The sequence below is a fragment of the Stegostoma tigrinum genome, chromosome 1, assembly GCF_030684315.1.
Source record: "Stegostoma tigrinum isolate sSteTig4 chromosome 1, sSteTig4.hap1, whole genome shotgun sequence".
NCBI classification, from domain to species: domain Eukaryota; kingdom Metazoa; phylum Chordata; class Chondrichthyes; order Orectolobiformes; family Stegostomatidae; genus Stegostoma; species Stegostoma tigrinum.
In genome coordinates this window covers 121,846,115-121,869,899 of record NC_081354.1, presented here as the reverse complement: position 1 = coordinate 121,869,899, position 23,785 = coordinate 121,846,115, and the positions used below count along the sequence as shown (strand labels likewise).

The following is a 23,785-nucleotide window of genomic DNA, read 5'->3' as shown; positions in this document are numbered from 1 at the left end:
GTCACAGTGAATTCAATACAGGCATAAAATTGTGGGGGTTTTCTTTTGTTCATCTGCCTCTCTGACATTGACCCTTCCAAGAGGAAACAAATACGATTCAAACAAATTAAGAGACAGCCATGGAAACGTGGGCCCCAATATCAATGGGGAAAGTAGGGAAGCAGTGGACGAAGGTGAGGATGAGCTGGTTCAGTTGGTTGGTAGGACAGGCCTGGATATGTGGCCACAGTGGAGACCCAGCCGGAAGGCCATACGTTCAATGTTTTGGAACTGTTTCACTACCACAATCAGACAGATAGTTAGGCTTGCTGGTTGCCAGGTAGATCAGGCTGCAATACAAGGCCACAATTTGGGCTGGTGGGGATGGGGCAGTAGATTGAGCACGGTGGCAGAGAGAAAGGAGGGTCAAGACAGCCAACAAAGTTTTGAACTGGTCATCTTGAAAAGGAGAAGTCAAAAAATAGGAGCATTATGTCACTGTGCGTGAGGAGATGGAAGCAATTGGGGTTGCAGGAGGCAAACTAGATGATATGGGGTAGGGAAATATTCCTATTCCTTCTGGCTAACAAACTGCGCTGGAGAGAGACTTGTCAGTTGAAGGCTGTGACCTGGGAAACCCAAACATGCTATGTTATATTGGAACAGCAAGACAAAACTTCGGCACGCAACCATTTTTCAAGTATTTTAAAGACCAAGTGGTCTTCAAAGTCCCAAACCTGCCTTCATTAAAACCAGAAATAGAAAAATTGGAAGTAGCTTTAGATCAGGACTCTATAATAATTACATTTAACCCTCTAGCTGCCTCTAGCTTAGAGATCAAAATCCACCCGAAGGTGTTAATGGTTTGAAGAGTGCAACAATGCAGTTTCGGCAAAAAGTGCCAGCCACAGTCCAGATAAGTGAGTCTTCAACATGCATCTTGTTGTTTCAAAACCTTGCCTTGTCTTTTGTTATGCAAGGAAAATAAATATCATTAAGGCCAATTTAATCGCTATTTAAATTTATACAAAAAATTGGGCTATGTTTTGCTTTCCTCTGCTTTCCTAGTACTTGTAAACTGTACAGTGCGTTTGTGTAAAAATTTATCAATCAGCCATGATCTCATTGAATGGTGGAGCTGATTCGATGGGTTAAATGGCCTACTTCTGTTCCTTTGTCTTATCATCGCTGTGGACACACAAGGTCTTCAAGGTCAGAGAAAGCAGGCAGGACCTTGGTCATACCCTCATCTGAATGATGCACCTGCAGTGATCCTGTAAATCTTAAACTCACTGACAGGTCAGTAGAATGGATATCCATGCTGCAGATGAAATTTATTGCGACACAGCATGAAGCAACACATTGAGCAGAATCTTGCAGAGGCCTGAATGATGTGAGCTATGGCAAAAAAAAATGTGGGGAATACAGTGAGACATCAGAAAATGCGCTTCTCAATGTTAAGAGCGCCTCAGGCCATTTTCAAACAAGGAATGCCATACAATCATTAAGAGATTCTCACTGGACAGCAGCAAGAGGCCTGACCATTGAAATTATTGCTCGTGATCATCCTCATTAAAATGCAGCATTCAGGACTACCACCCGCCCTGAGGAAACTACACTTCAACAATTCTCAATACAAAAGTCATATCAGATACTGGTGACCTCAGCTCACTGCCTGCTCCTCCAACCATCATCTTGGACATCCAGCAATAATATCTCAGGACCCTAGCCACACATATCATATATCATAGCATTGGAAATCTGCCAGCCTGTCAGACCCTGAAGAGATAGGTGGAAGTGGGCTATCCAGGGTTAAATTGCAGCCTCTTAGCCTTTTGTGCATTTACTTTTGATGGCTGCAAATAAAATCCCATGTTTGGAATTATCTGAATGTTTGATTGCCTGTGATGGTACTCCATTGGACAATGACAATATGTTGGTCAGAAATGGGTTTTGGGGCAGTGTAGCAGTGATTTGGAGTGGGCAGTGGGTCAGATGTAGTTGAGTACTGGGAAGCTGTGAGCCCTTGGTTTAGACACTGACTGGGGCAAGAATGGGGAGCTGTATGCACCTGGAAATGGCAGCATAGCCAGCTATGTGATATAAGCAGCACGCAGTTGGGGATTACATGTGAAAACCATGTCTAGGATGCCATTAGGTGGTCTGGTTTAGAGAGGGTACATGTGCCATGGATACTGCTCTATACTGGAAACTGATTACTGCCCAGTTCTTCTTGTTATGGCGAGTGGTAGGATCGGGCTGGCATTGGACAAGAAGGGAGACGTAACAGCAGGGTTAGCAGTAAATGAGGCGAGCTTGTAAGATACAGTGAAACGCCTCACTAAGCCTCACAGAGACAAATCCTCTGTGAAACTTGACAAAGTTGACACTTAGCCAAAATAGCATGAACTTCTGCCCATTAGGAAAAACATGTTTAGGTGATAAAAAAAAGTAGTACAATTCTAATGATAGCAGGAACTGCAGATGCTGGAGAATCTGAGATAACAAGGTGTAGAGCCGGATGAACAAAGCAGGCCAAGTAGCATCAGAGGAGAAGGAAGGCTGACGTTTCGGGCCTAGACCCTTCTTCAGAAAAAAGAGGGGTCTAGGCCCGAAACGTCAGCCTTCCTGCTCCTCTGATGCTGCTTGGCCTGCTGTGTTCATTCAGCTCTACACCTCGTTATCTCAGTACAATTCTAATTGTGTGCAGGGACAGAGACTGAGGGATATGCTCCTCTTGAATCTAGAAATGAATTTGAGAATGAAATTAATTAATTGAGAGACTGTCCCTTGAAGGGAAGCTTTAAACAAAAGCCAAATTTTAAAGAGAATTTTGGCTCAAATTAAAATTACATTTTGTGGGGAGATGATGCACTCTAGCTGCTGTGGTGCCCACCAGTCCCAGAAGACCTAAAGCACCCCAGTTGACACTGTATACGCTCTTCCCAAGAGATACAAAGCCCCAGAAGAGATATAGGCAGCCAGGTCTTACACTGACCCCAATGACTACAGATAAGTACGTAGAGAGCAGCTTCTCCTGATTGATCTCCAGTGTGACAGATAGAGATATTGCTACAAACCGTTGAAGGTTGAGGGGTCTCATATAAAGACCCGGATGATCATAGGCTTTATAAACAGAAGTCTGGGGCACAGCAGGAAGGAAGCTATGATGAGCTTTTATTCAACATTAATTCAACCTCAGCTGGAAAGATGTGTCCAATTCTGGGCACCACATTTTAGAAAAGGTTTGAAGATTTTAAAGACAGTGCAGAAAAGATTCACAAGCATGATTCCAAGGATGATGGACTTCAGTTGGTAGAAATGCTGAGGTTGTTCTTCCCAGAGAGAAGAAATTTGAGAAAAGATTTGACAGAGACATTCAAAATCGTATGGTATCTGGATGAGTAGACACAGAAAAACTGTTAACATTGAACGAAGGAAAGAGAACTAGAGGGCACAGATATGTAGCAAAAACACAATAAGCAATGAAGAAAACGTGCTTTGCTTGGTGAATGTTTAAGACTTGGAATGCATCATCTAAGATTCTAGTGAAGGTACATTCAGATTTTCAAAAGGGCATTGGTTGAAAAACTGTCAAGAAATATTTTGCAGAGAGACCGAACAAGGGAGCTTATGTGGAACAAGTTGAGTTGCTCTTTTAGAGACCTGGCACAGACACATGGGCTGAACCATCTGTTCAGTAAAATTGTATAATGACTACGTTGCTTCACCAGGTTGGCATTTCATTCTCAAACATTCCTGGTGCTGCTCTTGGTATGCTTTTCTTCAATCCTCACTGAACCAGATCTGGTTTTTTGGCTAATGATGATGGTAATGTGAATGAAAAGCTGAGGCATTATAACAGATAGAGTTGGAGTGTCACTCAGCACAGAAACAGACTGATTGGTCCAGCACATTCATGCCGACATCTAATCTGACCTAATACCATTTACCAGCACTTTGCCCATATCCCTTTAAAGTCTTCCTATTCATATAACCACCCAGATGCCTTTTAAATATTGTAATTAAATCAGCCTCCACCACCTCCTCTGCAGCTCATTCTGTTCACGTCCCAGCCTCTGTGGAAAAGGTTAGCCCTGAGATCTTCCTTAAATCTCTCCCCTCCCACCTTAAACCTCTGCTCTCTAGTTGTAGACTCTATTATCCAGGGGAAAAAAAACAACCTGCCTATTCACTCTATCCATGCCCCTCATCACTTTATAAATCTCTGTAAAGTCATTCCTCAGCCTCTGATGCTCTATGGGGAAAAGCAATTCTACTGCAGCTGTTGCTTTGCAGCACCTTGTAACTGTCAATGTTGGCTAAGTGTTGATAGCTAGATCATTTCTGGATCGAATTTATTTATCACAATGGCAGTATCACATCACATAATGAAAAATATCTTCACTGTAAAGACAGAATCTCATCAACACAAGAACAGAGTGGTGATCACCTCTACCAATACTGACATGGACAGATGCATCTGTGACAGATGGATTGGTACCAACAAGGCCAAGTAAGCTGTTCCCTTGGTTTTTCAACCAGCTGCTACAAACCTAGTCTCGCAGCTCAGTCCTTCAAGACTCAAGCACCTTGGTCCATAGTATTGTTGCTGAACCGCTGTTCAGTATACATTAAAAGTTTCCATCTAGAATACATTGTGAGCCCTTTCCACTCTCAGTGCATCTTCCAAGTCGGCCTAACACAAAGGCCTGCTTCATTGGTTCAGGGAGGACAGGAGGATAATCAGTAGGAGACTAATCAGTAGGAGACCAGTGTTGATCAAAATGAAACTTCAGACTAATGCTGCTTATTATCTGACAGTAAATTTTGTACTTGTGTCCAGTATTATGGCTTTCTATATATACAGTAACAAAATGCTAATTCACAGTAGCAATATAAGTTGATAGTATGTCTCTTGGCAACAGCAAGTATATTTATCTTCCACAATAAATAGCTTCCTGTTTATTCAAATAACAACTACCTCTATAATTCACCTTACCGACATGATATCAATTAGATTTCTATGTATAACTCTGACATATGTGAGGTCCTGTACTCGATAGCCAATATTCTTTGAGATCGTATATCACAGCCTGAAAGTTGTACTGATAAAGAAGTCGTAGTTGTGATGAAAACTTATTAACAGTATGAAAATACAGGCTATTTGGCAGTGGATCACTGGCAGTGAACCAACTTTGGGGTTCAACTGATGACAAATTGTTTAAGCTTTACTTTCACTTGGATAGCTGCCAGTGTGTTCTCTGCACTGCTGTCGTAGTTATAAAGCAATAAAAAGCCATCAGTTTGTAAGCTCACAATTAATTTGCACTCATAAAAGACTGCTGTGTGCTCATCTACACAATGTAACATTTCATCAACAGCAGTTTGCATCTTAAAAGCATCTTAAAAGTGCATCAGAGACATACTGATGTTGAGTGGTTGCTTGATGAAAAAAGAAAACAGGTGATCAAAAGACTTTCTAAAAAGTTCAATTACAACATAAAACTTAAAACAAAATAGATGAAGCTCAGAGTTTTATGTAGAAAGTTTGCAGGGCCATTTGCAAGGATAACTATCAACAATGGCCACAATTGGATGACAACAAAGAATGGGTTTCTTGAATGATAGCATGAGAGTTCCAATGCTGAAAATGTGATGTACTGATGAAATTAAGTGTTTCAAATACAAAAATGAGACTCCTAAATTTTATACCCAAGAGAACAGGAGTCGATGATGGTCACTAAGGATAGGAATGATACGTCATGGAACCTGCTGTAGTACAAAATATGAGCGACATTTTTGGATGATCTGAAATTAATGTACTGTGGGAACTGGGAAGTATGCCAGTAAAATGTTACAGTAACTGAGTCTGGAAGCAAAAGAATGGATCCCTGGCTTTGTCCCATAATCTTGCAAATTAGGTCTTTTCAAATCCAGTTAACTTTGAATGTTCCTCTGGAAACTGATTCCACAATTTTTTCTTATTATTTTTAATCATATTTTAACCTTTCGTGTGATGCAATTCTCAACTCTCTTCTCCTTCTTTCACCGATTATATTGAAATCATGATCTCTCATTATCAACTCATTACCACAGGAAACCATTTCCCTTGGTCAATCCAAGCCATTCAAATTTTAAAATGGCTCTATTAGGCCTCTTTAAATTGTTCTCTGGTTCAAGGAGGACAATCCCAGCTTTTCAAACCCTTCGCATACCTGAAGATCCTAATCCTCGATGTCATCCTGGCAAATCAGTATACCATGCCAAGCCATTGCACCCTTCCTAAAGTATGGCATTGAGAATTGCACACAATATATCAGCTACATCGGTAATAATGAAAAGGAAAATAATGATCTTCTTGCTCTTCTATTCAATTTAAAAAGCTATGTATCCCATATGCTTTTTTGAAATGATCAACTTTTCTTGCCACCAGGTGCCAGAATGAAGGACTCACATAGTCTTTTCTGCCAATGCAGTCTCAATAGGCCAAAGGGCCTCTTCTGTACTGTATGAGTCTATGATTTATGAGTGTAAACCTCAAATCTCTTCTAACACAGCGGCCCCAACTGCTAAGTTATCACTGGAGGAAAGGTAGATGACTTATAAAACAAATGAGATACTGAGATCAAAGTGGTTGGTTTTAAGGATCTTCTTTATAGCAAAGGGTGGTAGAGACAAGGAGCAGTACGGTGAGAACAGTGGAGCTCTTACAATCAGGATTTAGAGAAATAGAAAACATGGAGAGTTGTATGGTTGAAGGAGATTATAGCGGTTGATGGAGATTATAACGGTTGAAGGAGATTATAAGGGAGGAAGAGTGAGAAGGAAAAGTCATGGCAGCATTTGAACAATAATTTGAAAATTTTACAACACAACTGTCACCAAACTGATCACCCAATATCGGTCAGTGACCACAGGGTGCCATGTGAATGTCATTTTGTGTGAATTAGGATATAGTAGTGAGATTTTGGAGATGGGAAATATTACAGAGTTTAAAGTAGGCAACAGAGCAGAGAGATGGTCAGAAGCTGGCCTTGAAATCAAATAGGAAAAGCTCAGCAGGTCCGGCAGCATCTGTGGAGGAGAAAACAGTGTTAGTGTTTCGGGTCCGGTGACCCTTCCTCAGAACTGATGGTGGCTGAGAAAATGTCAGTTTATATGTAGAAAATAGGGAGGTGGGTTGGGTAGGGAGTAAACGATAGGATAGAGCCCAAAGGTGGTTATCATTCTTCTGTTGTTTCCTCCCTTCTACTCACTTGCCCATTTTGTTTGAGTCGGTTCACTGTTTCATCAGTGTCATTTTCTTCTCAAAAAGCTAGCTACCATGGATCTCCACTTATATCTATCTTGTGTTATCCTTACAAACTCAGCATAAGTGAGCTGCATCAAGTCCATTACATCCATCATGTGTTTTGCCCTCTATTTCCTGTTTTTATATTTTTCATTGATCTTCCATTCTAAGAACCTTCCTTGTGTTCACTCTGGTCTAATGATGTAACTAAAATACTACATTTTTCTCTCTTGAATGTTAGGCACTATTTTCCTTTATCTTCAATCATTTCCAGTATTTCTTCGTTAGTCTTTCTCTCTGTGTAGCATTTGTGGAGCAACCTGTTTTACATCCACATCTTGAGTACATTCAGTTTCCCAATAAAGGCACATGGGCACTTCCATGTTCAACTCAGCAATGCTCCAGTCTGGTCGATCTTCTTTCTTTCTAGAGGTAACTTCAGCATAAATGTTGAACATTTCTAGGAACACAACACATCTCTGACGAATTCTTCTTTTCTTAGTAAGTTCACTGATAAGTTGCTATCAAGTCTCATCATTGCTCATTTATTCCTACATAGAGTTTGAATTATTCCATCATAATTTCTGCCCATTTCTAGGACAAACATTCCATTATTTTCTGAATGCAAACTCAAGTACCATCTTGTTGTCTATAAAGCACACAATTTTTGCACTTTCAGCTATCTTTCAATGATCTATCTCAAACTAAAAGACCGAATCTTACACTTTTTTGGATAAATGTGAGTTGCATTGAGATTTTTGGAGGATTCTCCCTTTATCTTACTTAACCTACCTCATATGCCTACCTTCCCCAACGCAATGGTATCTCTCAAGTCTGATTCTACACCCCCACCTAAATATAAATTGATTTCAGAATTAATCATGACTCAATGGTTATCATTTATGTTATAAAGCTGAGGTTGACCCCCCCCCACTCTGAGAACTAAAACAGAAACATCCAAAGAGGAGCACTTCTCTGTATAATCTGCTAAAAAGAGTGGGAAAAGTGGTGTACTGCCTTTCAGCAACTTCCAGTTGTTAAATAAAACAAATTTCTAACACTCACTTTATAATCAACAAGCAACAATTTATTCATCTAACTCCAATAGTGAGCAAATTAACTAAACTATTAACTAACCAAAGACACCCCTGCTAATGACTAACTATTCTTAAATAAAACAAGATTCTAACAGTATGCTGTTCCAATAAATACAAGTCCAACTGATATTAAAAAATGCAGCTCACTTGAAATTACAGCCAGATTATGTGTCTTCCATAATGTTCTGTGTCTTCTCTTTCAAATGTTCTGTCAGGAACACTTCCTCTGTCGATTGTCCGTAATGTTCAGGTATGTGCAGCCTAGGTGGATTAGCCACTGTATGCGTGGGGTTACAGAAATGTGGTGGGATTGGATGGGATGCTCTTTGGAGAGTTTGGGAAGACTAGAAAGGCCAAATGGCCTCTTTCTGCACTATAGGAATTCTATTCTTCTAAAAACCATGGTGAAACAGCTAAATCCTCCAGAAACTACCTCATTGACCTTTAAAGATGACAGCATTGGAAATAGTGCCTCCTACAACTCCCACCACATCCAGAGCTGATACTTTAGTGGGAATGCTGACCCCAGAATGTGTAGGAGCTCAATTTGGTGGGTGCTTCACAATGATAGCTCTATAGCTGGTCGAAGGAGAAACAGCTCAGGCCACTGGCATTTGGAGATCTGCCAGAGGCCAGGCACCAGCTCAGTCCCAGGCCGGAGAAGAGCCTGTGGTATTGGCAATTCAAGGTTTTATCCACATGTGTAGGTAGGAACAGGAGCAGTAGACAGGGATGTGGGAGGCAATGGCCCTTATTGCCCAGAAGCTGGAGCAGTGTAGCATGGCAAGTAATTTTCTGTCTGGTTCCACGCACGGGTTGTCAGCAGCTATGGAGAGCCAGGTCTCCATGGGCTGCTGGAGAGGACCACAGCACCGAGCTCTCATTTCTATATCGGGAGTTCTTGATGTCTAGATTGTTTGTCGTGCTTGGTAAGCTTGGAAGCTAAATATTAATGAGGGGACTTTTGACGTTAATAATGCATTTAAGATGCAATAACCCATTTAATTGGCAACTTGCTGTGGTCTAGCGAGAAACTGGTCTTTCCATTCAGGAAAAGCATAAAAGATGGAGCGAGATACCTCTAGTCCTGACATCGAGTTAGGTCTCAGTGGGCTTCTGTATCACAAATTTCATCATAGTCCACATTATTTAGACCCCTGTAAGATTCCACCCAAAATTTTATATGATGTTCTTCTCTTCTGTCTGAAAACGGATTATCATCTGCATCTGCTTCCCTTGACTGCCAATTTTATTTTAAAATCAATATAAAAATCAATTTCCTCACATGACATAAGGCTTCCCACCCTGTGCTCTGAAACTCTCTCGGGCTTTTGCTTTCTGTGGGTGGTCGATGAACTCTTGCTTGGATAAGATCCTCAAGCAAGCAGTACGTGCTGCAATGTTTTCTTCCAGATGTCTGCCCGTATCTCAATGTTAACATCATTCAAACATTCTCTTGGTATTTTTTTTTATTCCAGGCACTTTTGCTACTTTCAGCTTTTAGATTACAGCACTGACTTCTGCTTCTATTAGTTCTAATCCTTTACTTCCCTCTGATGGGCTGATTCTCTTCAATTTTCTTCATCATGTAACTGTCTGACATACTTCATCCATCTTTTCTTGACACCTTTTTCAGAAAGAAGTTCTGCTTCTTATACAGCTGCTAAGTGGAGTTATTATTTTCCTTTTATCCATCAGTGTTTTAATTTTCCTTTGCAAAGCTGTTATGTTGTGCCTTTTCTCCAGTTCTTTTATTTCCCAGCAATTGTCTTGATGCCACTTTTCCTTGGCAAATCTACATATTTTTCTTATCTCCTTTTCTATTTTTTCACATTATTCTTTAGTGCTATTATTCTTCCCACTTTTATCCATCATACCTAGTATTTCATCAGTCATATCCTTTTTCTCTCTTTCTTTCAGAGTGACTAACTGCACATTTTATGTTCTTTTTAAAATCTTTCCCAATGCCCTTTTTCCTAAGTCATTTTCTGCTTATCTTTCACTGATCCTCAGAAAATCTGTTTGATTTTTGTGAACATGTCAGACACCTCCATGTTTCAGTGAAATTAGGAACTGCAGATGCTGGCGAATCTGAGATAACAAGGTGTAGAGCTGGATGAACACAGCAGGCCGAGCAGCATCATAGGAGCAGGAAAGCTGATGTTTCGGGCCAAGACCCTTCTTCTGACCTTTCTGAAGAAGGGTCTAGGTCCAAAACGTCAGCTTTCCTGCTCCTATGATGCTGCTTGGCCTGCTGTGCTCGTCCAGCTCTGCACCTTGTTATCTCAGACACCTCCATGTGTTTAGCTTTCTTGGATGTTGTTTGAAAATGTCTTTAAAATGACTAAGTTGTTTTCCTCACAGAATTGCACAAGGCAGTCAACTCTGATGTTCTTCGTTGTTTAAGTTTATAAGCTTCTATCAAATTTCCACGCCCCTCTCCATCAAATTCTGCATTCAAATCATTCATGATTATCAAGTTGTTTAAACTGTTCACATGCTTCAATACTTTTCACATTTTCTCATTGCATCCTTCAATTTTCTATAACCATGAGCTTGCTGGGATATACACTGTTGTAAACATACAATGTTCATCCACGTTCCTTTAAATCTTGCAATATCTTTCTCATATTGGTAAATATTCTTGGAAGATTTTTGTTATATTCCTTATCGTCATTGCTCAGACATCGTTCTTACATTGACTGCCACTTGCGAAGGTCACCCGTCTTCCTTTGTCTATTTTCTAAAATTCTACCTAATTAAATCCAACCAACTCAAACAGGCTGATGCTTAGTCTTAAGTTTTACTCTTTCATTGTAATTGGGAACAGGCTACAAGAAAATTACAAGATTATGAAGGGCATGGGCAGAGTGGGCAGGCAGGTGCTTTTTCCTGGGGTGGAAGAGTCAGTTATGAGGAGGCATAGGTTTAAGGTGTGAGGGGCAAGGTTTAGAGGTGATGTACGAGGCATGTCTTTTACACAGAAGGTTGTGGGTGCCTGGAACTCGCTGCCAGGGAAGGTAGTGGAAGCAGATACTATCGTGGCTTTTGAAGGGTGTCTTGACAAATACATGAATAGGATGGGAATAGAAGGATACCGTCCCCAGAAGGGTAGGGGATTTTAGTTGTAACAGGAAGCAGGTCAATGTGGGCTTGGAGGGCTGAAGGGCCTGCTCCTGTGCTGTAATTTTCTTTGCTCTTTGTCCACGCAGTTATCCATTTTGAAACACTTTGCGAGTTTTCACAAATTTTAAATTTCAAGTTTCATGAGCTCTTACTTGGGTTTGACAGCAGCATCAACAGATGTTAGCATTTCTTAGAGTTGGAGTTCCCCAGCTATTTCTATTCCCAGGTATTCCTAATCCTAGCAAGTTTTCTTCTTCCAAGTTCCCAATTACAATAGAAATTTCTGTAAGGGGTCGCTTTATGCCATCATCACTAATACAGTCCATATTAGAACATGGAACAGTACAGCACACTGCAGGGCCTTCGGCCCCAATGTTGTGCTGACCTATTGTCCAACTAAGATCAATATACCCTGCATACCCTACATTTTACTATCCTCCATGTGCCTATCCAAGTGTTGCTTAGATGTCCCTAATATATCTGAATCCACTGCCACTGCCAGCAGTGCATTCCACACACCCACCACTCTCTGTGTAAAGAACCTGCATCTGACATCTCCCCTATACCTTCCTCCAATCGCCTTAAAATTATGGCCCCTCATAATAGTCATTTCCAGCCTGGGAAAAAGTCTCTGGATATCCACTCTATCTATGCCTCATCATCTTGTACACCTCTTTCAAGTCACCTCTTATCCTTCCTGACTCCAACGAGAAAAGCCATTGCTCCCTCAAACTTTCCTCATAAGACGAGGCCTCCAGTCCAGGCAGCATCCTGGTAAATCTCCTCTGCACCCTCTCTAAAGCTTCCACATCCCTCCTATAATGAGGTGACCAGGACTAAACACAATATTCCAAGTGTGGTCCAACTAGGGTTTTATTGAGCTGTAGCATAACCTTGCGGCTCTTAAACTCGATTCCCCTGCCAATGAAGACCAACATACCATATGTCTTCTTAATAACCCTATCAATGTGGGTGGCAACTTTGAGGGATCTATGGACATGGACCCCAAGATCGCTCTATTGCTCAAACTGCCAAGAATCCTGCCATTAACCCTGCATAAGATTCTAGGACTAACCATGCTTAGCGACTCTGATTATTTACCTGGTTGAGTCTGTTTGAGCAGGTTCATTCAGAAGTCACCAAAAATAGCCCTGATTTGAGCAAGAGCTTCACACTACTTTACATCAATCATTCGAACTATCACAAGTACCAGCTCAAAGTACCAGAAGCACTGGCACAAATGTAGAATGTGTTCAAAGAGGGAACAGTGTCGTGAACCACTAAATAGAAGAAGTAATTGATGGTGATAGGAGAGTGGCAGCTTGTATCCATTCCTCAGCTGCAGAATTTAGGAATGCAAAGTTTGTAGAATTTGCTTCATGTCAAAGCAAATTACTGCATGACCATAACTGGAAATTATTTCCAATTTAACTTTATCTTTAGAAGTGTGGAGGAGTTGTGTAGGGAGACTTTTTGACATTAACTTTAGCTATACAGCATGGGAATAAAAGAGGGACAATTTAGCTGAACTCCCAGGTGCAGAAGGAGATCACCCTGACACCTCTTTTCTCTAATATTAACATTTCAGGCTTCTTTAGCCTTATATCTTCATGAAAATAGCTGCTTTCCATTACACCCCAACCACTAGTACAAATGATAGAACTTCAAATATTACCCTAGTTGAGTTAAATTGACACTGTCTACAAACTGAGAAAAACTTACAGAGATAAGTATGTTCTATTGGCAAATGGAATGAGCTCGAATACTGTGAAGGGTGGCTGGAGTGTATTAGAGATGGCTTTCTATAGCAGTATCCTTAAGGAACCAACTGGAGAATTGGCTATTTTAGTTCTGGTCTTATGTGACAAAACATGCTAGTCAATAAACTTTTTGAAAAAAATTCTTTAGAGATCAATGACCATAACATGGTAGAATTTTACATTCTGATAGAATATGAGGTCAATCTAAGATCTGCATATCAATTTTAGACAAAGAAAATTCTGAAGACATGAGCAGAAAATTGGAATGGAAAACTTTATTACAAAGCATGACAGTACGCATTGGATAGTCTTTAAAGAATTTTTACATTGTTTACAGCAACTGTACATTCCTTCAATACACAAACACTGCTGTCCCCACCCCCTCAAAAAAGCCAGTCAACTATGGATATCTAAGGGATTTAAGAACTTTATTAAAAGCCTACGAAGTTTCCATAAATACTAATAAACCTGAGAATTTGGGACAATGTAGAATAAAGCAAAACAGAACCAAGAAGCTCATAAAGAAAGGAAGAATAAAACATAAACTTTAACCAGCAAAAAACACAAATACAGGCTGTAAAAAAATTCTATATGAATGCCAAAAGAAAATACTTGGCTAAGAAAACTTGTGGGCCCATTGCTGACAGAATGTCAGGAAAATGTATTATGGGGAATAGAGAAATGCAGGTGAAAATGAGTAACCTGTGGCTGTCTTCACTGAAGATAGAAGTAATCTCTCTGTTTTAGACATTGTTTCCAGAAGACATGAAAATTGGTGGTGTGGTATACAACAGGGAGGAAAGCCTTAGACAACGGGACAATATAAATAGGCTGGTCAGATTGGCTGAATAGTAGCTGAATTTAACCCTCATTTAATCCTGAACTGTGTGAGGTGATGTATTTTGGGAGGACTAACAAGATAAGGGAGTACATATTAAATTGTGGAACTCTAGGATGTACAGAGGATCAGAGAAACCTTGGTATGTGTGCCCATAAATCCTTGAAGGCAACGGGACAGATAGATCAGCTAGTTAAGAAGGAAAATAGAATATTTGCGTTTACAAAAGTAAAGAGGTTATGATGGAGCTGCAGATAATGTTATATAGGCCACAGTTAGAGCACTGTGTAAAGATCTAATTGCTACATTATGTGCAGCATGATCATACACTAGAGAGGTTATGGAGGAGATTCACGAGGATGTTGCCTGGGCTGGAGTGATTCAGTTACAAAGAGAAATTGGATGTACTCAGGTTCGTTTTCCGACAGCAGAGGAAACTGAGGGGAAGACCTGATTGAGACGTAAAAGTTGAGGGCATAAATAGGGTAAAATCAGAAATGGCACGACATCTGATTATAGTGAAACAGGTTTATTGAAATCACAAGTTTTCGGAGCAGTGACTTCAGCAGATAAAGGAGCAGCACTCCAAAAAGCTTGTGATTTCAAATAAGCCTGTTGGACTATAGTTGGACTATAACTTGATGTGTGACTTTTTTTTCCATAGAATCCCTAAAGCGTGGAAGCAGGTTATTCAGCCCATCAAGTCCACACTGACCCTCCAAACAGTGACCTACCCAGACCCATCCCTCTACCTTGTGCCTGTAACCCCACATTTCCCATGGCTAATCTACGTAGCCTGCAAATCTTTAGACTGTGGGAGGTAACCAGAGCACCCAAAGGAAACCCACGCAGACATGGGGACAATGTGCAAACTCCACACAGACAGTTGCCTGAGGCTGGAATGAAGCTTGGGCCCCTGGCGCTATGAGGCAGCAGCGCTAACCGCTGAGCCATCTTGTTACCCCATGACTTTGTCCAACCCAATCCAACATTGGCAATTCCACATTATAGATATGGTAGATAGGGAGAAATGTTTCCTTAACAGAAGGGTCGATAACAAGAGTCACAGTTTTAAGGCAATGAGCAGAAGGTTTAGAATAGATTTCAGGAAACAGTTTTTCACCCAGAAGATAATTGGATTGTAAGAGAATTTGAATGCAGGAATATCAAAGTCTTGCTTCAATTTTATACGATCCTTGGTTAGCCTGAACATGGAGTACGCTATGCAGTTTTGATTTTCTTTTCTTAGGAATGATATTATTGCCATAGAGAGAGCAACAATACCACACTTGTTCCCGGGATGAGATAATTGTCCAGTGAAGAGAGATTGAAGAAACCTGCTTTGCATTTTCTCTCTGCTTGTAGAATGAGAGGTATTCTTGTTAAAATCTACACAATATCAAAGGAAAACACAGGACTGAGGCAAGTGTGATGAAACAGGCAGCATAATTTAAAAATAATGGGGTAACCAATTAGAATCAAGATGCGAAGTTATTTTTACTCAGTGGGTTGTGAATCTTTTGCAATATTCTGCTCCAGAGAGCTTTGGAAACTCAATCTTCGAACATATTGATAGATTTCTAAATACCAATGATATAAGTCCATATGGAGGTATTGAGGGTAAAAGGTATTGGAATGGCTGATCAGCCATGATCATGTTGATAACAGATCTGGCTTGATGGGCTGAATGGTCTATTGCTACTCTTATGCTCCTATGTTTTATATTCCTATTCCTTTGGCCAAGTAGCTCAGCATTGTTTTTTTCTCCCTTTATAACTGTGACACACAGAGTGCTGACTCCTTCACTGATCCCTGTCATTACTCTCAAATTCTATATGACATGCTGTACACTAAAACACTTACATTTTATTGCCACTGTTATTATTTTTCTCCAGTGCCATGACTTTCAATTTATGCACATTAAATAATACATGAAATTTATTAACTAATTCACCCAAATGAGCCAGTCTTTTCCCAATTGTTTGCATTCCCTGTAATTTGGTGCTGCCAACAAACTCGAAGAATTTTGTTTTCTATTGCCAATACCAAATCATTTAAATACATTCCATATGACAACAGCCTCAGCACCAGATAAGTTACTAACACACGATAGATCCAATACCATGTACAATCTGTTACAGCTCATTTTCAATCTATTTCAGAGTCAATTCAATTGTGCCTGATTTCCAACTTGGTGGCATTTATCAAAAATGGTTTGCTAAATCTAAATGGGCAACATCTGCAATAAAGCCATTTTTAATCAACATGTTTGAACACTCTATGACGCCCTTGTGGAGCAGGATGAACTTGGACCCGGATCTTCTGGCAGAGAGATAAGGATATTATGATTGCACCACATGACCATTAACAACATCTCCTATGTACTTTTGAAGCAACCTTATCAAAGATGTTATTCCACACCACTGGAGCTGGTGGGACCCGAACCGAAGCCTCCTGGTCTAGAGGGATGGTCTCTAATGCTATGCCACAAGTGCTTATAGTCAATCTGATCGGATATGCTATGACATATCTCCGGATTAGGTAGCCATTCTGGCTCAGAGTGCAGACAGTACTACTTCACCACGAAAGCCCCTGACAACATTCACTGCATTATTGTTTCTAATTAACCCATTCAGAGATGTTATTACACATGGCTGGAGCAGGTGGGCTTGAACCCGGACCTCCCGGTTCAGAAGTCGGGACATTTCTACTGTGCCACAACAGTCCTCTAATATTTGCAATACATTCCACTGTCACCATGGGTATTCAGCTGAGAAAGCTTCAAGAAATCAGTCAAGCATGATTCTCCCCATAAAGTCATGCACAATCTCCGCTGTTTTTCTGCATTCAAATTGTGCTTTGAAGAAGTAGGCTAGTATTGCAAAGATGCAAAGAATATATTTTAACCTAAGAAACAAGTGTGCCAGCAACACAAAACTATTGAAAAACATAGCTCACATAAGAAATATATTCAGAGTAAACGCGCCATGACAATAGCACCAAGTAGAAAAGCAGTGGAAATAGCACACTTAGGTGACAACTGTTTCAGGACACATTGATTTGGTAAATGTGGTTTGGCGTAAGTGGTGGGTCATGCTCTTAACTGAATGCATCTTCCCTCATTTTTTGGCCACAGATGTTTCTGAAAACTCCTCTGTTGATTACAAATGTTTACTGCAGAAGGGCTTATAATATAAACATTCCCTGTGGGAGCAGAGACTGAGCCAGAGTCATAAACATTGAGGGTGATGGTGACCTTGACCATCACAGGCAATGCAGACCATGGCGTTGGAGGTTGTCTGCTGGCCTCATTACGACCAAAGAGATTTAATTTAGTTATAATCTTTCATCACTGGAAATACCCACTGAAAGCCCGTTAAACCACATATTGACCCACTTTAAACCTTCCAATGTTAGGGTCTCAAAGGGGATTCTTTGAGTCATGGGGATATCTTTCTTCCTCAAACAACATCATTAAAACAGGTTTCCTGACCATTGTCATGGGTGCTCTTTGTGAGATCCTGTGGTGTATAAATGTGTTGCTATATTTCCTACCACAGTGATTACTCTTTAAAGTATCTCACTCATTGTAAAGAGATATCATGAAGCTACGGAAACAGTTGCATAAATACAAGATTGTCTTTCTCAGACCCTTCTGATCATTCCTCCTGTCTATCTACCAGCATCAGTCACACAAAAATCCACCCCAATATATCACAAAGTTGATTCCATAACAGTGGTAACGGGAGAAATTATTATAGGAATTATACATGGCCTTTTAATTGGCCCACATGGTTACAAGCTAAGCAGTGTGTGGGGGGTACTTGAAACAAGCAGGTTAGCCAGCAAGTGGAATGGGAATGTTCAAGTAATAGGAAGCAAATAGACTAACAACCTCCAAGGTTAAGGGAAACTGTTGAGTCAAGTACCATAAATTTAATCTGCTTGTGGCCTTCCCTGTTCCAGTCCTGAGCTCTTACTATCTCAAGGTGTTTCTCTCCCCATGAACTGAGTTCTTTAGCTATATTCATAACTTCCAAAAACATGGTTTTGAGAAACCCATTGGAGAAGAACACATAGCCTTGTATTTTGTGAAACAGTATGATTGTTCACCAGGGTGACACACAGCATTACATCTGTATAGTCTCAGGTTATGTATGTATTACAAATATTTGATTCTGATCGCAACATCTTTGCTACTGTCTAATAGCTGTCCTCAAATGTATATTGCGATTCTTCCATATCAAAAACTGATTTTTCCTAAATGCAAATGGTGGCCTTTTAGAACAGTAAATAAATTCTTGCTCTACTTGGAGTTTGAAGCTGAATACAATTTTTCATAAAGCTTTTTATCATGAAATTCTAAGAAGGAGAATATGCAAAAGCAGCTGCCGGCAGCACAATAGATTTCTTGTAAAAGCAAGCAGTTTTAAAACCAGATACAATTTGTCAGAATTGAGACGTGATGTCAACCTGTATTCTTCCCAATTATTGAAGATTGCAGACAGTGATTGATCACTTTACAGAGCACATCGATAGTTCTATGAACACATACATGCAATATATAATTTTTATGTAGCTTTCTCTTCTCACAATCATTCTGAACATTACTTTTAACACTGAAAAACTTAAAAATGAAGCATCTTTGACAAGATGACTGCTCATTAAAGATTGATGCCAGATTATCTGTAATATTGCTATTGTATCCTATACTTTCCAGAAACAATAAAGGTATGTGCACAAATTTGATTTTATGGATTTCATGATCTCCTAAATCTTGCAAGCTGTTTGGAAGGATTATAAATTAAATTCTCATAATAAAACAAGAAATTATTTGTAATCTATATCCAAAAGGATACTACAGTGAAACAAAATCGTATGATGGATTACAATGTAATTTCACAAAATAAAATGTAAATGTTAAATCTGCAAATAGGTTATTATTGCTGATTAAATTCATTCATTCTCACCAGGTATGAGCCACCGTAAATCGACGTTTCTTTTGATTTTTATTCAACATCATTCTTCGCAGAAGTCGTGGTGAATTTCTGGGCGAAATATTAGGAGATAACCTGGGTGAAATGGATGGTGACTTCCGTGTAGCTTTAGCTTTTTCATGTCCCAGCAAGTTTCCACTTAGGATTTTTACAAGAGCTTCATTTAGAAAAGGAGTTGGACGAAATTCTTTTCTTGGATCAGGCGAGGTTATAATGTCCTGGCTTGTTGCTTGCGCTGCCATTATTTTACAAAAATCATCCACAGAGATCCTCTGAATCACTCAACAAATCAAATGACAAATGATGCTTTAAGCCTTCGTTGTGAGAGTCAAAAGGTATTGATAATAAATTTATCAGCAGATTTTCACCACAAAAGGTTTTCTGAACAGTATGTTCAGATGCTTTACCTCAGAAGCAATTAGGATTTTGGGAGACAGTAAAAATACAAACTAACTGTGACACAATAGCACAAATCAATGCTAAAAGAACCTATTGCTGTAAGGCAAACAGCTGAAAAAAAGGAGTGTAAGGGTGAACACACCCCAACCACTGTCAGCACAAGCCAACAACCAATCAAATAGGCTACAACCAGAAAGTCAGGTTTCGCAGTTACTTCTGGTTCTGCGAGTACAAAGTGTTCGGTACACGGATCCCATCAGTTACATAAAACAAAATACTGCAGTATTCATAACCAGTTTATGGATCTCCTCTGGGTATTTTTTGACTCTTCCCTGCAATTTACATTTTCAGGAAATGAGTTCCTTGACAACCAGAAAGTAAACGTTTTCCTGTCGCTGTAAAACTGGGCTCTTGTCCAACATAACTCGATTCAACAGATAGCAGCCGGAGAAGCTCCTATCATATTTTGTCCTCTGTTCATGTAAACACGAAAAAGCTTTTTATATTGTTGGCAGAAAAGGGACAAAATTAGCATGCCTATTTATCAGGCATGATAATATTCTACACGACAAACATTTTTGTTTAATTAACCCTTTACCCATCATAACATTGAATTTTGCAAATTCAATGTTGCATTATCTTTTTCAGATTCCTGCATTTAATTGCTTCTACGCAGAATGCTAATTTGCTGTAAATTCAACATAACCCTGAAATTGGTGAAAGCTGTGAGACTATTTCATATGTTACATATATAATTGCATGGGTGCTGGCTTGCATGCGGCACTGATGCAGTAAGATCAGCTTTACACTCAGATAAGTGAACATTAACAGACTTTATTTAAGATAACTTTAGTTGCCAGGATTAATGGTTGGTGCATGCTTGGTTAGCTAATCTCAGTGACAAGTATTTCTCTGAGCTGCCATTAGCATCAGGAAAGCAATTAGTTAGGCCTTTTGCTTCTCAACTATACACAGTAGAGGATGACTGCTTGCAAATAAAAATGAAATCGAAATGGATTCTGTGGCATCTTCCAAACTAATCCATAATGACCAACATAATTAAATACTTCAGACCTGATTTAAACCACTGCGAACCATTTGTGATTGTCATGTCACACCAAGGAGTCCTACTAGAGGAGGAAAATTGGATAATAGAACAAACTTAAAGACTTTGTATCTGAATGCATGAAGGATTCAGAATAATTTTAATAAGTTAAATGTGCAAATAGGGACTCCTACAACTGTAAAAAAAAACTTGCCTCTCACATCTCTTTTCAACATTCCCCTTCTCACTTTAGATGTACACCCCCTACTTGCAAATATTTCAATTCTAGGAAAAATATTCTGTCAACCCTATCTAAGGACCTCATAGGTTTATAGACTTCTCTCAACTCTGCCCTCAGCCTCCACCAGCCCACGGAAAACAACCCAAGTTTTTTTAGTCTCTCCTTGCAACTCACACCTTCTAATCCAGGCATCATCCTGGTAAGTCTCTTGTTAACCCTCTCCAAAGCCTCCACATCCTTCCTGTAATGTAGCAACCGGAATTGAACACAATATTCTAAGTGTGGCCTAACCAAAATCTTATAAAGCTACAACATGAGATGCTGCATCTTGTACTCAATTCCCCAACAAATAAAGTCAAGCATGCCAAATGCCTTCTTTACCACCCTTTCTCCTTGTATGGCCACTTTCAGGGAGCTATGGGCTTGAACACCAAGATCCATCTGTACATCAATGCTGTTCAGAGTCCTGCCATTAACAGTACACTTTTCCTTAACATTTGATCTCTTAAAGTGCAGCACCTCACACTTAGCCAGATTAAACTCCATCTGCCAATACTCCACCTATATCTGCAACTGATCCATATCCTGCTGTGTCCTTTGACAACCTGCTACACTTTCCACAACTCCACCAATCTTTGTATCATCTGCAAACTTGCGAACATATCGATCTACATTTTCATCCAAGTCATTCATGTGTATCACAAACAGTAGGGGCCCCAATACAGATCACTGTTGAACACCACTAATCGTGGACGTCCAACCTCCAACCACCCTTCCACCACTACCCTCTGCCTTCTATGAACAAGCCAATTCTGAATCCATTTGGCCATGTCACCATGGATACAATGCGTCTTAATCTTCTGGATGAGCCTACCTTGAGGGACCTTATCGAAAGATTTATTAAAGTCAATGTGGTTAGCATCCACTGCTCTACGCTCAATGATCACCTTTGTCAGCACCTCAAAAAATTCAATCAAGTTTGTAAGACATGATCTGTCCAATGCAAAGCCATGCTGGCTGTCCCTCACTCGGTCATGCTTTTCCAAATGCACATAAATCCTATCCCTAAGAATTCTCTCCAACAGCTCCTCAACCACCAATGTGAGACTCGTCTACTGTTTCCTGGATTATCCCTGTTTCCCTTCTTGAACAGAGGAACAAAAGTGGCTACTAGCCAGTCCTCACATGACCTCTCTAGTGGCTTATGAGGACATAAAGATCTTGGTCAAGGCCCCATAAATTTCATCTCTTGACGCTTTCAATAACAAGGGCCATCTGGCTTAGGGGACTTATGCATCGTGATGCTGTTCAAGAGATTCAAAAACACTTCTTTCTTGATCTCAAAATGCCCTACCATATGAACATATTAAAATCATGCGTGATTTTCATTAGCATATACATGGACAAGTGTAGCCCTGAGAGAAAGTTTTTTGAATGCTTCAGAGATTGTTCTTTGGAGCAATATGGTAGGCAACCAGCCAGTGAACAAGTTATTCTGGATTTGGTGTTGAGCAGTCAGATGGGATTAATTAATGATCTCATCAGGAAGTATTTGCTAGGAAAGAGTGGTCAAAGCATACTTGAATTTCAAATTCAGCTGGGGGTGAGAAACTGAGTCCCATACTAGTGTTCTGGAGATATATAAAGATAATTACATAGGCATGATGAGAGATTTGGCCAGAGTGGACTGGCAGGATACCTAAAAAGCTGGACAGTTGATGTACCGTGGCAGATGTGTAAGGAGATACCCAATTGCTCCCAATTATAATATATTCCAGATGATTGTAAAAAGAGGGAGAAACATCCATAGCTAAACAAGGGAGTTAAAGAAAACATAAAGTCAAAAACTGTAGCATACTATATTGAAAGGCGACTGGCTGGCTGGAAGCATGGATAGCTTTTAAAGCTCAACAAAGGTTTACTAAAAAAAAGTCAGAAAAAGAGCATAGATAACAACTTGTAGAACTGGATGAGCACAGCAGGCCAAGCAGCATTAGAGGAGCAGGAAGACTGACGTTTCGGGCCTGGACTCTTCTTTGGTCTAGGCCCGAAACGTCAGCCTTCCTGCTCCTCTGATGCTACTTGGCCGGTTGTGTTCATCCAGCTCTACACCTTGTTATCTCAGATTCTCCAGCATTTGCAGTTCCTACTATCTCTATCATAAAAAGAGCAGAGGTTGATTATGAATAAAACTAGTGCAAAATACAAGAAAAACCACATGTTTCTATATGTATATAAAACAGTAGCGAGTAGCTAAAGTGAACGTAGTTGCCTTGGAGGATGAGAGCAGGGAGTTAATAATGGTGAACACAGAAATGTCAGAGTCACTTAATCAATACTTTGCTTCAGTATTCACTGGGAAGAACACTAGTAACATCCCAACTGGAGCACGTAATGCAGGGATTATAGAAAGAAACTCAGAACAATCATCATCACCAGAGAAACCATACTAAACAAACTATTGGATTTGGAAACAAACATGCCCCTAGGGCTTGATCGCCTACAACCTAGGGTCTTAAAGGAAGTGGCAGCAGATAAAGTGGATCCATTGGTTATAATATTCCAAAATTCCCTCAATGCGGGAAAGTTTCCAGATGGACATTTTTCCATATGGCAAAATGTTAATATGCCACCCTTTTTCCAAAAAGGAAGGAGGCAGGAAGAAGAAAACTACAGTCCAGACAGTTTATCATATGTCATTGAGAAATTGTTGGAATTCATCATTAAGGAAATGATAAAAGGACATTTGGAAAGTCAAAATATAATCCATCAGAGTCAGCATGGTTTTATAAGGAGTAAACAATGGTTGACTAATTTTTATTCATTCATAAGATGAGGATGTTACTGGCTAGGCCAGCATTTATTATCCATCCTGAATTGTTCAGAGGGTAGTTCAACATCAACCACATAGCTGGATCAAGTGAGGATCAAAATTTGGACTTATTATTGAATCATATTAATGACTTGGATGTGGGGATAGAAAATACGACAAGCAAATTTGCAGTTCAT

At 39.9% G+C, this 23,785-nt stretch overlaps 1 protein-coding gene across 3 annotated transcripts in view; it reads right to left on the bottom strand.

The window, feature by feature from the left end:
- Window positions 1-23,785, bottom strand: part of pde4d (phosphodiesterase 4D, cAMP-specific) — a 1,334,021-nt gene that overhangs the window by 818,026 nt on the left and 492,210 nt on the right. Inside the window, exon 1 of one of the 3 annotated variants that reach the window (XM_048534564.2) lies at window positions 19,065-19,526. The exons of the other annotated variants lie outside the window; for them this stretch is intronic. Coding sequence (XP_048390521.1) covers window positions 19,065-19,333 — 269 coding nt within the window. The 5' untranslated portion in view covers window positions 19,334-19,526. Of the gene's footprint in view, window positions 1-19,064; window positions 19,527-23,785 lie in introns of those variants that run through there. 3 annotated transcript variants of the gene reach the window in all.